We start from the raw sequence: 13,786 nt of genomic DNA on the forward strand, positions 1-13,786 counted from the left end.
CAGTGACTAAGAATTGAGACTACTTATGCCACAAACAGGGAAACAGAATTAACTAGCAGTAATCTAGAGCTGCATTGCCATAATTGCCCGCCTCCTTTAAACCCACCATCCTTTTCTATGGGGAGCAGCTTGGGGTAGGCCAGGGCAGTAATGGAATTGTGCCAGAGGTTAATTTGTCAAATAAGTCCTGAGGCTCTGGTCAGGAGGCAGCTTTCACCAGCTCATTTCTCCTGTTTGCGCCGCCTAAAACAGAACAGAAAGCTGGGAAAGGATGTGGTGTAATGGCCAGAGCTGTGAATTTCAGAGCTGGGGAACCAGGTTCGGGTCTCGGCGTCGGCTCCACATCCTGTGATTCTGAGCCAATCACTTAATCTCTACATATATGAATGTGTCCTTAACTGGTCCTCATGAAAAGTGCTGGTGTTGATGATTAAGTGCCGCTGAGCACTGAAAACCACTGTCTCAAATTAAGCAATGAACTGTGCTATCATGCCCCTTTGGCCCCTTCTGCGGTTAGATTACTTCCCGGGTGTGAGTCAGCAGGTTAACCTCTATTGGAGTTCTCAGCCCAACATTGTCTTGTTGTGACCATGCATGTGCTGTATTTGCATGCTATTAACAAATAGACTTGGGTGGTAGATAATGGGTAGGGGCCTCACTGCTGGCTGCTGGAGCCCCCTGACGCGTGGTGGACACCCAATGGTTTTGTTACTCAAAATCAACCAAGGAAATGTGCCCAAAAGAGGGGGCTTCATGACAATACCTCTCCAATCATTTGACACATGTTCATCTGGTGGAGCCCCAGTGAAAGTGACGGTGCCCCTGTATTCTCTGGAACATTTGCATGCGTGAGCAGATGCGGGTGCTGACCTGTATTTGCTTGGTGGGAGATACGTTACCCTGGACTATGGTCTCCAGAATTGAAGTACACTCATTTGAAGCTGGTTGAGTATGTATGTTGCCCTGATGGGTGTTGGTTGTATCATCACTGGCTTTTGGATCACCCATACGTTAACCCATTACCTTGTTTAATGAACCTGTGATATAACTTTCTTCCATCAAAAACAGTGCCCTGCTTCTTATATTATTTGATAGGCATACAGTGTATGCAGGGAACCCAAGGCAGCCATGTAAATGTTGTCAGACCAGCCCCCGGGGTTTGCAAGTGTGAAGCACTTGGGGTTAATATTGCAGCACCACTGCAAAACCAGCCCTCAGTAACAAAGCCGGCTCCCTCCACTGCAAAACTGCCCCCCATCCTTCTAGCCTCCCGGGGAAACACCCGATGCCCGCTATGGCCAGTCCGGCCCTGAGTGTATGCATGCAGTTGTGCTAATGAGTTTGGAATAGTTGCTTGGCTATGGGATATCATTTTTTTTATTTTTATTTTACATAGTGCGAGCTTGACCCCTGGCCATAATTGCCTTTACATGAGCATCAGATAACATGAGTGCTTTACATGAGCATCAGATCACATTCCACATTTGTTAGGCAGAAGCAGATTGCTCGATTTGCGCAGAATCGCAGCATGTTGAGGCGAGGCTGGGATTCAAGCATGGTTCCTCAGTTCCAAAGGCATCCGCTTTCGGCGTTGGGGCATATCTTCTCCCACCTCTGCCATCTCTTCAGAACTATGTCTCACTTGGGGCCATATGTAGGAAGCCCAATACCGGTCGGTAACGACCGATTTTCGGTAAATATCCCGTTACCGACTGGTATTCAGGCTTCTGGTATGTAGGGGGCACATTTCAGGATTCGGTAATTTACCGACTCGGTACAATTACCGATTCGGTAATTTTACCGATTCGGTAAATACAGAATCCTGAAATGATATGTAGGGGGAGTGTGTCGTTGTTGTGGGGATTCGTTATTTACCACCAACTAAAAGTTGGTGGTAAATGACGATTAGCTGGAAAAAAGCATTTTTTTGCACTTTGAAGTGTGCAATGTGGCAGACATACATGCCCTTAGGGCATGTATGTGTGCCACATGTGCACACATGCAGGAATCAGGGGTGCAACAGGGTGTCACTGTGACACCCTGCCACCCTTGATTGTGCTCCCCCCATTACCGAATCGGTATTTACCGATTCGGTAATGGTAACTGGCTTCCCATTGAGGCCCATAGGAATCAATGGGAAGCCAGTTACCATTACCGAATCGGTAAATACCGATTCTAAATTACCGACCCATTCCGAATCGGTAAATATTACCGATGGATTACCTACATATCATTTACCACTTCATAAATACCGAATCGGTAAAATTCGGTATTTATGAAGTGGTAAATGTTAGGCTATCTACATATGGCCCTTAGGGACTAGTCCCAGCCCACAGTCCTGCAATCCGATTCCCCACATTTTATGCACACCTGGAATTTACTGTCAAAGATAAAACAGTAGCTTGGTGAATTTATTGCAGAAGCAACGTTAAGGTTAAGGGCAGAACATTGGTGTTTCGAGAGGATGCGTAGCGAATGGTCAATGGGTATCTTTGTGGGCGACCACAAGCTTCTCCAATGATTTTCTTCATTCTGCATATATATGTGGGAAAGTATTCCAAACACCCCATATTTCAAGGAGTTATAGGAGAAGGGGTTTCTGCCTGGAGAGGTGTTTTGCTCATGTACAAAAACAGCTTTGATCTGCTAACGCACATTTCTGTCACATTTACTCTTATCAATTGTCTGCGACTGCAGGAATACATAACAAACATCATCACTGCACACAAAATAGGAGGGACTTGTGTATATTTCTATATGTAAACCTGAGGTATTTCTGAAGCAAGAAACTACTCAAAATGACAAAGATACATAGTCTTAGGTTTCTAACTTTTGAGCTTGACAGTGAGTCTGGCCCATGAATGTAATATTGGGCTGATTTGCAAAACAATTTGCAAAACCACACCCATAGCTTTTCACGCAATTTTGAAGCAGATTTATGATTTTTGAATTCTCAATAAATTTGAGGATTACTTCATAGCTTTCCAACAGTTCTCTCACCTGTAATCAATAAGGCATGAATGATGATACCTTGTACAATTATGCATGTGTAAAGGTACAATTGCACAGGTGTTTTTTTTTATTCTCTAGCAAAATATGTTGCTCCGTGGAGAAACGTCTTCCCCTACACCCCTATCAAGTGTTCTCCAATGGCGTAGCTAGAGGGGGCGGGGTCGTGTCTGTCGACTACCACCCCCCACCTTGAGAACAAGCCGTCTGTCGAGCACCCCCCGCCCCCCCCCCCCTCGGTGATAGGTTGGAATGCTTAAAAGTGCGAGTGATTGGTCGACATACCTTGCACAGGTTGAGAATGACAATGCCAGAGTTCTTGTAATTCTTCTTTTTCGCTTTGTACTTTGGATTTATGCATTCCCACTGCACCTGCAAACGACAAAGAAGGCATGACACCAGGGCTAATTAATTCAGAAAACATAATAATTCATAAAGACATCCATTGGGCTGCTCTCTGCCATGGCAGCCAGGAAACACCAGGACACAGGACAGCAGGAGCCCTGGGCACCAGAAGACACTTCATGGAGTGCCAGGGGTTCTCTCCTTGGCACCGGAAGGCACTTCATGGAGTGCCAGGGGGTCTCTCCTTGGCACCGGAAGGCACTTCATGGAGTGCCAGGGCGTCTCTCCTTGGCACCGGAAGGCACTTCATGGAGTGCCAGGGGGTCTCTCCTTGGCACCGGAAGGCACTTCATGGAGTGTCAGGGGGTCTCTCCTTGGCACCAGAAGGCACTTCATGGAGTGCCAGGGGGTCTCTCCTTGGCACCGGAAGGCACTTCATGGAGTGCAAGGGGGTCTCTCCTTGGCACCGGAAGGCACTTCATGGAGTGCCAGGGGGTCTCTCCTTGGCACCGGAAGGCACTTCATGGAGTGCCAGGGGGTCTCTCCTTGGCACCGGAAGGCACTTCATGGAGTGCGAGGGGGTCTCTCCTTGGCACCAGAAGGCACTTCATGGAGTGCCAGGGGGTCTCTCCTTGGCACCGGAAGGCACTTCATGGAGTGCCAGGGGGTCTCTCCTTGGCACCGGAAGGCACTTCATGGAGTGTCAGGGGGTCTCTCCTTGGCACCAGAAGGCACTTCATGGAGTGCCAGGGGGTCTCTCCCTGGCATCAGAAGGCACTTCATGGAGTGCCAGGGGGTCTCTCCCTGGCATCAGAAGGCACTTCATGGAGTGCCAGGGGGTCTCTCCCTGGCATCAGAAGGCACTTCATGGCGTGCCAGGCTGTCTCTCCTTGTATTACAGCTTTGAAGGCCTGCCCAGACTCAAGAATATTAATGGCGGCTCACTGAGTACCATGTTGTTTTGACTATGAAACTGTAGACCGGTAGCATATGTACTGAATTGTAGTTGAATTTATGTGGCGCTTCATACCCTGATGAGATGCTGAGGCACATCAGCAGACTAGCAGCATGCAACACCATGGAGGGTGCTTGGTTGGAAGACTGTTGAATTGCAGCGTGGCTTATGGGGGGAGGATTTTAGTGTTGTTCTTGAGGGACCAGATCGGTGCTTTTATCCTGTTTTAGTCCTCTCTGCTTAAGCATTTAATGGCAGGCGGAAAGGGATTGATAAAGGGATGCACTCTACATTGATTTATTCTAGTGTCTGATTGAACAGGTTTCTATATAATCCACCCACGAGTGGCCGTGGGGCAACCCACATCATGCAGTGATACAGGCAGGCAAGGCAGATGCTCTATATAATTCCCCTTGAGTGACCAGGGAGGCGGGCAGGCATGCACTGTGCACACCCATGCTTATTAAATGATCTGAGTCCATCCAGGAGTGGTGTAGACTGACTAGCAGGCCTGCAATGAAGAAGCACAGCTGGAGTAAATGCTCTTCGGGGGCTTCCCATGAGTAACAGAGGATCAAACCAGAGGAGTGCACAGCTTAAGGGCAGCTCGAGAAAAGCTCTGAGGGACCACCAGGAGTGACGGATGTGACCCACCAGCCGGCACTGTATATTGGCAGCTATTGTAAGTGCTCTTACAGTCCTGCACAGGAGTGATGAAAAGTTACACACAGGAGAAATATAGCCATATGTGCAATAGCATTGTAAATCATGGGATAACAGAACCAGTACTGCATCAATACCACACTAGGCAGCTGTCTTACGCACAGCCACAAGCGGGCAGAGGATTACAACTGGGTAGTGGCTATTTATCCAGCCGCGGGGTAAATAGTGCATTTTCTCGATTGGTTACTAGGCCTCTGGCTAAATAGTAGAAATTATTTGCTATTTGGCTGGTGGCCTTGAAAATAGAAGAGAAACTTTACTATTTAAGTAGCCACTCGCTGGATAATAAAGATTCTGAACTGGATGGCCGGCGGCCATGCAAATAGCAGAAAAACTTCAATATTTAACAAGCCGCCGGCTAAATGATAGAGATTCTGAACTGTTTGACTGGTGGATGTGCACATAGCAGAAAAACCTTACTATTTCCACGCCAGCTGGCTAAATAGTAGAGATTTTGCACTGCTCGATCGGTGGCTGTTCAGACAGCAGCACACTTCACTATTTATCTGCCCGCTGGCTAAATAGTAGATATTCTGCAATGTTTGGCTGACGGCTGTGCAGATAGCAGAAAAACATCACTATTTACCTGGCTGCTTGCTGAATATAAGAGATGTTGCACTGTTTCGCAGGCCGCTATGCAAATAGCAGAAAAGCGTCAGTATTTACCTGGCTGCTGGCTAAATAGTATATATCCTGCTCAGTTTGCCTGGCAGCCATTCAAATAGCAGAAAAAACATCACTATTTACCTGGCTGCCAGCTAAATAGTCGAGATTCTGCACTGTTCTGCTGATGGCCGTGCAAATAACAAAAAAACTTCACCATTTACCCAGCCACTGGCTAAATAGTAGAGATTATGCACTGTTTGGCCGCCAGCCATGCAGATAATAAAGAAACTTCACGATTTACCTACCCACTGGCTAAATGGCAGAGGTTTTGTACTATTTGGCTAGCAGTGAAGAAAACAAAAAAACTTCACTCTTTGTACAGCTGATGGCAAAACAGCAGACATGTATAATTTGGCCAGCAGCCATGTAAATAGAACATAAACATAATAATTTGTGTGTCTACTGGTGAAACAGCAGAATTGTCATATTTTATCAAGCATCTGACTAAATAGCAAGATGTACTGCATTGTTAGTGGTCTTGCAAATAAATTGAAAATAACCTTCAATATTTACCTGGTGGCTGGCTGAATACTAGACACTGTGCACAACTTGGCCAGTAGCTAGTCACATTGCAGAGGTACTTCACTATTTATCGGTTGCTGTCTAAACAGCTTGCATTTTGCTTTATTATGCATCATGCAAATTTCACAGGTGCTTACACCAGGTAGAACTGCAAGCAAGGAGTGAAATCAAGTGGCATCCATCTCTTTATGGAATTTAGCATCTGGTTGTATTATTTAATTCACAAAAAGTGGTTGCAAATTCCACACATACGTTTTGTGAATGGAATAGTAGTTTGCAAACCAACATATGTAGTGTTCAGTTCATTCACAAAATACTGAATTGCAGGGAGTTGCAGAATGACCTGCCAAACTATTGTGGTTTCGGAACTTATTTGTGGTGATTCTCTTTCAAATATCATTTTCTAGCTGTAGTTCAGACACAGGGGATGGTTCTCACAGCGGAAGCAATAGCGCTGGCTCTAAGCAGAAGTATCCACAATAAGCACACAATGAAGCATGAGATCTCAACTCCTGGCTGCCATCAACCTTCCTGAGCAGTCATCAGGCACAGATAAAAGGGAAAGGAACTTTGACACCTTTATCAAAAGAAGCCTATGACCTACCCCCTTACTCCTACCATCGACCCTATGTTGTGACTCAGAAAGAAATAATTAGCAGCCATTTGCTAGAAAGGACTTCACAAAAATTGTTGGGGTAGCCTTTTCTCCATCCTCCCTCACTTCAGTTCTGGGTCTCCACCCTCAATCCACAGGGATGCAATCAATATGCACCCACTGTGTAGTGACGTTGTATCTACTCTCCATTACGTCATGCAAAATGCATCCCACTGGTCCATGCACGTAGACTTTTATCACAGAAGGGGCCTTAATACTATGTACTTGCTACACACCCACCACACATACATGCATATGGAATGTCAGGATAAGGATATGGTGATGTCACATATAATTCCACTTTGGGCAATCTGGGATGGTCTATCTGGAGCCTCCATTATCCCCTCTTCTGCTCATCAAAGCCTTCTTATGAACCGTGAGTTCCCCTTTTCTGATTGCCATAGCCCATTTGACCCCCTTGTTAACCATTAACCATTTTTTCTGACTTCAGCCATCTGAATTTCTCAAACCCTTTCTGCCATGCTTCAAAGATGACACTCATTTTCACCCATCCACCGTTAAACTCCTGTGCCAAGTTTGAGTCCCTATGCCCTCAGATCCACACTCAGAGTACTGTGCTAGCATCAGGTAGTGTCTTCTATCACTCAGAGGTCAGATGTAACAGGCCTGGTATTTTATCCACTTTGCATGCTCTGATTTGTGTGCAAAAATGCACCAGTCCTGTTGTCATGTGTCTCCTAGAGTTGACACTCCTAGATTCCCTGGTTTGGGTCATCCTGATTCTCCTTGCCCTGCTCCTTGTACTTGTGGTTCACCTGGTAATGCGTCCTTTGGTCCTGGTCCTCCTTATTCATCCTCAAGGCTGTGCCTGGTCATTTTGGTCCTCGTCTAGTTCCATTGGTCCTCGAGGATGGTTCTGTTTGTCCTGTTTTGATCCTCACCAGCCTGGTCCTAATAACCCAGTTTCTTGTCCTCCTGCTCCATTTGGAACTTCAGGTACTGCTCCCCTTGGTTCTGACATCTCTGGTCCTACTAGGCCTGTTCTTGGTCCTGCTTATTCTGATCATTCTAGTTCACCTAACCCTCCCCATCTGGTCTCTAGTCTTAATGGTCCTAGTTCACCTTATCCTGTCCTGACTAGTTCTCTGGGTCCTCTTCCAACATGTCAAGATACACATGGCCCTGGACCTCCTGCTCATTGTAACGTGTAAACTTTGTCCTGATCGTTCTTGTCCAGGTCATCTTTTTCTTAGCCACCCGGTTTGGTCATCATGCCTCCTGTCATCCTGGCCTGCCTTGTCCTGGTCTTCCTTTTCCTCCTTGTCTTGGTCTTGCCTGTCCTGGGATGCTAGCCCTCCTCTGGGGCCTTTGTGACTTGAGCTTCCTTTTCACTTTGGTTAAGATCCTACTGTTCCTCCTTGATCTATTCCTCTTAGCTCTTGTTGTGCTGGCTCTGGTTGCCTGGCCATCCCCTCATGATTCTTCAGATCCTGCTCTACTTGTCTTCCATGCTCTCAGTCTGGTTTGCTTAGCAATGGTTTTCCTATTCCTGGTCCTCATGACCCATGTTCTCTTCCTAGTTTTGTACCCAGTAGACATGATATTTTTGTTTCTTGTCCTCCTTGTTTGTGTCTTTATATGCCTAATCCGCTTGGTTCCGGTGCTCCCAGCCATCCTGGTCCTTACAGGCCCCCTTCTCCTAGATCTTCTTTTTTTTCTAATTCTCTTGACCCTCGTCCATTTGACTTAGTCCTTCTGAATATTTTCACCCTGCTCATCTGATTCCTAATACATCAGTATATGGTCCTGCTGGTTCCCTCTGTCTACCTGGTCTCTTGTGCCATTACCCTTTTAGGCCTTCCCCTCTTAGCTCTTGTCTTCCTGGTTGATCCTTGTCCTCCTAGCCCTGTGTCTTGTATTCATGGCCCATCTGGCACCGCACCAAATGATCTGGCCCCTCTTGGTCTTGTTTTATTTTTATAGAGACCTTCTGAGCCTCATCATTTTGGTCATGGTCCTGCTGAACATTCAGGCCCAGTCCCCTTAGTCTTCTTGGGTCTGGCTGTTCTGATCCTCCTATTCTTCCTCACCATGGTCCTGCTACTGCCAGGCCCTGGTCTTTCTGCTTCATGTGGTACTCTGGACCCTGGTCCTGTGGTCATCACCCACCTGGCATTCATAGGCCGATTCCTGGTCCATTTAGTGCTCATCCTTCTAATACTCCTTGCTCTGGTCTTTTGGTATTCTTGCTACTGGCCCCTCGTCATCCTCGCTTATTCTTGTTCACTGGTCCTATTGGCCATAATCCTCATGCTCCTGATCTCCCTAGTCTTGAAGGATCTGGTCCTGGTCCTCCTGCTATTTGTCTTGATGCTTCTTCAACAACTGATCATGGTCCTCCTTGCTCTGGTCATCTTAGTACTGGCTATCCTGTTCCTCTTCTTCCTGGCCATCTTGTTCCTAGTCCTGTGGCATGGACCACCAGGTTGTGGTCGTCCTGGACCTGATATCACTGGTGCTGATATTACTTTTCCTCCTCACTCTCATCCTCATGGTCCTGGTACTCCTTTGCCTGATCCCCTTTGCACTGGTCTTCCTAGTCACCCTAATCCTTTGTTTCCGGGTTCTCTTAGAACTTTTCATTCTGGCTGCCTGTGTCCCTTGTCTTGCCTCCCTGGCACTCCTTGCCATGGTCGAGCTAGTCTTGTTTTTCATAGTCCTTGTCATTCTCAAGATTATGTGTCAGTTAGTCCTGATCCTCTTGGTCCTGGTCCTTAAAGTTTGATTTCACCTGGGCTTAGTTCCCATGGACCATCACCCTAAACCTCCTAGCCCTGGTACTGAAGTTTCATGTCCATCTGGCCTCGTGTTCTGGCCCTCTTAGTGTTTGTCCTTCAGGTCAAGACAAGTAAGGACAAGTGATGTAGATATATATTGTGAATTAGCACATAATGTCTGTTGTACATTTCTTTTAAGTATATGTGAAATTGTATATATGCAAATATGCAATTGCTGAAGTATCACACAGCCCCACCAACAGTGGCACATAACCTCGACTAACCACCTGGAGCACCCTCACCACCCAGGAAACCGGCACCCTCATGGACTCCATCCACTCAGCAGCACCAAATGACTCCTGCCTACACAACATCTTCAACCTTGTGAAAGACAAAATCAGCCAAGAATTCACCCCCTTGCTCAACACCTCCGTATCTGCGTCCTCGTTCCCAGAAGAATGGAATCATGCTGAGATCAAACCATTACTCAATAAACCATCAGCCAACCCCAGGGCCCTAAAAAACGGTGACCCATCTCCATACTCCCCTTCCCAGCCAAAGTACTAGAAAAAGCCACAAACAACTCACGCCCCACCTTGATCTACACTGCCTACACGAATTCTTCCAATCTGGATTCTGCAGCAACCACAGCACTGAGACCGCCCTACATACAACATCTGAACCCTCCTTGATCAAGGAGAAACAGCGGCCCTGATCCTCCTCAACTTCTTGGCAGCATTGGACATGGTATTCCACCACACTCTAATCACCAGGCTTCACAATATCGGGATCCAAGGGAGCGCCCTCAGATGGTTCTTCTTCTTCTTCACTGGAAGAACCCAGAGAGTCTGCCTACCTCCTTACACAACCGAGCCAAAGGACATCATCTGTGTGGTCCCCCAGGGCTCATTCTTCAGCCCTACCCTCTTCAACACCTAGATGACTCCCCTGGCCAATACTGTCAGATCCCACAGTCTCAAGATCATCTCATACACAGATGACACTCAACTTATCCACTTCCTCTCCATGGAGCCCCACCACCAGAGCCAGATTCCACAGCTGCATGACGAGCATCACCAACTGGATAAGAGAGAACTGCTTAAAACTTAATACTGACAAATCAGAAGTCCTGAAACCTTCACCCCCTGAAACGACCCCTGGTGGCCTACGGAACTCGGACATGCACCCTCACCGCCTGATCACACAAAGAACCTCTGCATCATCCTCGACAGCAAGCTGACAATGAGAGCCCAGGTTAACACAGTCTCCTCCGCCTGCTTCTTCATGCTGTGCACACTTCTGAAGATCATCAAGTGGCTCCCCATAATCAGATGCATAGTCACTCAAGCCCTCGTCACAAGCAGAATCGACTATGGCAACGCACTCTGCCACGGTATCTCTATACATCTCCTCAACAGACTACAGGCTTCCAGAACGCTGCAGCCAGACTCATCCTCGACCTTTCATGTCGGACTCACATCTCCCCCACCTCAAGGAACTTCAGTGGCTCCCTGTGAAGAAGAGGTGCCAATTCGACTGACCCCACACACAAGACCCTCCACAACCAGGGACAAGCCTACATCAATCACTGCCTGAATCTCCACTAACCTGCCAGATAACTCCACTCTGCCTCCCTATCGACTCCCTACAGCCCCGGCATCTACAGAAGCACCATAGGATGCTCCTTCTCCTACCATTCAAGAAAGGCATGGAATGACCCCCCCTACAGCTCCGTACCACCCCGCCTCTAATGGAGTTCGGAAAGCATGCAAGGTCTGGCTTTTCGGCCTAGCAACCGCACACTGCAAGTGACTGGAAACCCTTGTGGGTGATAAGCAGCACTGTACAAATCGCGATGGATGGTGCAAATTTAAATTGCTGTTTGTCTTGTACATAACGACATTCTTCAAAAATATCTAAAGGCGAGACTTGAAAATGGATGGCATATTTTGAAAACGTAATAATTTTTTTGTGTACAAATCTGTCCCCTTTTATGACTTTTCTCACTTCATTTTTCAATTATGCCTAGATCGATTGGGGTGAAATGGGAAATGGGAAAACCTTGAGTGTAATGATTTTTACCTCCTTATGCAGAACGATAAAAAAAAATGATGTGTCAAAATCCATAGACTTCAAAGTGCGGGGCAAGTTTGGGGGCCGAACGTTATGCAATATTATCCTGATGAAAAACTCAGTCTTCACTGCTGTTTAGGGAGGGTGGTCTGTCATAGAACCAAGATACAGGATCTGACCATCCTTGAGGGGAGAGCAGTGAAAAGAGAGGCGCCCACTTCAAATGTCATGTACTGGAAACGTGGAATTGCTCATTTCTACTTGAGGTGAGCATCTAGCTGGGTTGCACCAAGGAGACGGGCCATCAGCGTGGATAAGGCCCTGTCTACACAGACTTCAATGTAACTAGGTCAATACTTAAAAATCTAACTTTTGTTGGATGGCAGCTGGTGATGGTACTGTGGCAGCTGAAATAGTGTAATATTTTGCTAGCACAAAGATCAGACAATCTGCTGCATTTTCAATGACTGGCAACATACTGAGCAGAACACCTAGGGCCATGTTATGACTATGGCACGCTTTCCTGGTTTGCACCACCGTGCACCTTTCAAAAGGTGCGCAACAATGAAAGTGCACTGTATTACAAAGAATGCGCTGCTCCCAGGGCAGTTGCGAACTGGCGCTGCCCGCAGGGCAGTGTGTTCAAGTTTAATATGGAGCAGCTGTTTAAAAGCTGCTCTATGTTCCACATTGCAAGTGGCAACCCGTCTGCTCTTTTGAAAGGTCTATTTAACCCCGATGAAAGCTGTTGAAGGTACCACTGATAAATTGGTCTCAGCATCCACTCTCAACAATGCAAAATTTGCTACATGGGTGGGCGCTTTTCTTCATCGTTTTAATTCACAGAATGTGAATGGAACCCGTTTGTGTGGCTACCGAGGCTAATTGGAGTGCCAACCACAGGGCAGATTGGCCCAAACCCTGTTCACTCCTACATTCGAAACTGGTTATGGGATTCACCCACCCATGTAGCGAGTTTCGCATGGTTGTGAGTGGATGTTGATTGATATACTTGTACTAGAGGATTGAATAATCTAATAGAATAAGCCCTGAAGAAGTCCATTTGTGTGGATGAAACGTAATGGCGGTCTTCACTGCAATATAAAGTGAAGAGCTGAAAATATTCCGAAATTGGAATGAGACTTTTTTCATATGGAAATATTGATTGTGGTGCACCTCTATTTGTATTATCAAAAGTCATCAATCAATTTCATATCCAAATCTACTGCTGTGCAGCCTATGTTCATTTTGTATATTTTTTTTAGGGCATCTGGTAATACCACATACGAGGATGTACCATGTGTAATGGTATTTAACCTTCCCTATGTATGACATTGTTCAATAGGTGGTACCATTCCCAATGGAAGGCACATTGTCAATAATCTGGGTTTGTCTTGGGACATTGTCTGCAGATCTACTACCTATAATTCACTCGTTTTATAAGCATTCCGTGATGGTACTTTGTCTCTCTTAGCGCCCATCTTGCCGATGACTGCATTTATATTCTGCAGACTTCTTGTCTGTGTCCCAATCTATATACAGTGACTAATTCCCACAGGTCCCCTAATTGATATGCATCTATATTTTGTGTATGTGGTGTGAATTTCATTAACACTAGCCATGTAGGTCCTAGAAGGCTAATGGACCCATTCTAGCCAGCACCACTGCATGTGGTAATTCACCATCGAACCATAAATAATTGTGCTGTGTTATGTGTACAGAGTCCAGTAACACCATGAATAGTGCAAACTCTACTCATTAGTAAAATATTTCAAAAGGATAATTTGGACTAGCTGCGACTACAAGAATTAATTCACCACCAGTGGCAAGAACCCTTTTCATATCACGTTATTAGTTACACCACCCCCAACAATCACCCTTATTTGTACTACGACCTATTCAGAATGTGATTCAACACTCAATCGAAGTGCAAGGAGATGGCTAAGCACTTCAGAAACTCCTCAACAGAATGGAAAGTTCCTATCTGAGCCGAGGATGGGGTAAAGAATATGCCAATGCCAGTCTCCGTGCTAGTAACACTTGGCAAATACCTGTGGGTGCCCTCAGGGTGCTCAGAGTCCCCCCCCCCCCCCCCCCCGT

At 46.4% G+C, this 13,786-nt stretch overlaps 1 protein-coding gene across 2 annotated transcripts in view; it reads right to left on the bottom strand.

Moving 5' to 3' along the window:
• The window catches only part of CPNE4 (copine 4), a 1,366,646-nt gene that overhangs the window by 278,190 nt on the left and 1,074,670 nt on the right, over window positions 1–13,786 (bottom strand). For both annotated transcript variants that reach the window (XM_085630665.1, XM_085630664.1), the window contains exon 9: window positions 3,295–3,381. In XM_085630665.1, the coding sequence (XP_085486791.1) occupies window positions 3,295–3,381 (87 nt within the window). The remainder of the gene's footprint in view (window positions 1–3,294; window positions 3,382–13,786) is intronic.

This window comes from Triturus cristatus, chromosome 10, assembly GCF_964204655.1.
Source record: "Triturus cristatus chromosome 10, aTriCri1.1, whole genome shotgun sequence".
Lineage (NCBI taxonomy): Eukaryota > Metazoa > Chordata > Amphibia > Caudata > Salamandridae > Triturus > Triturus cristatus.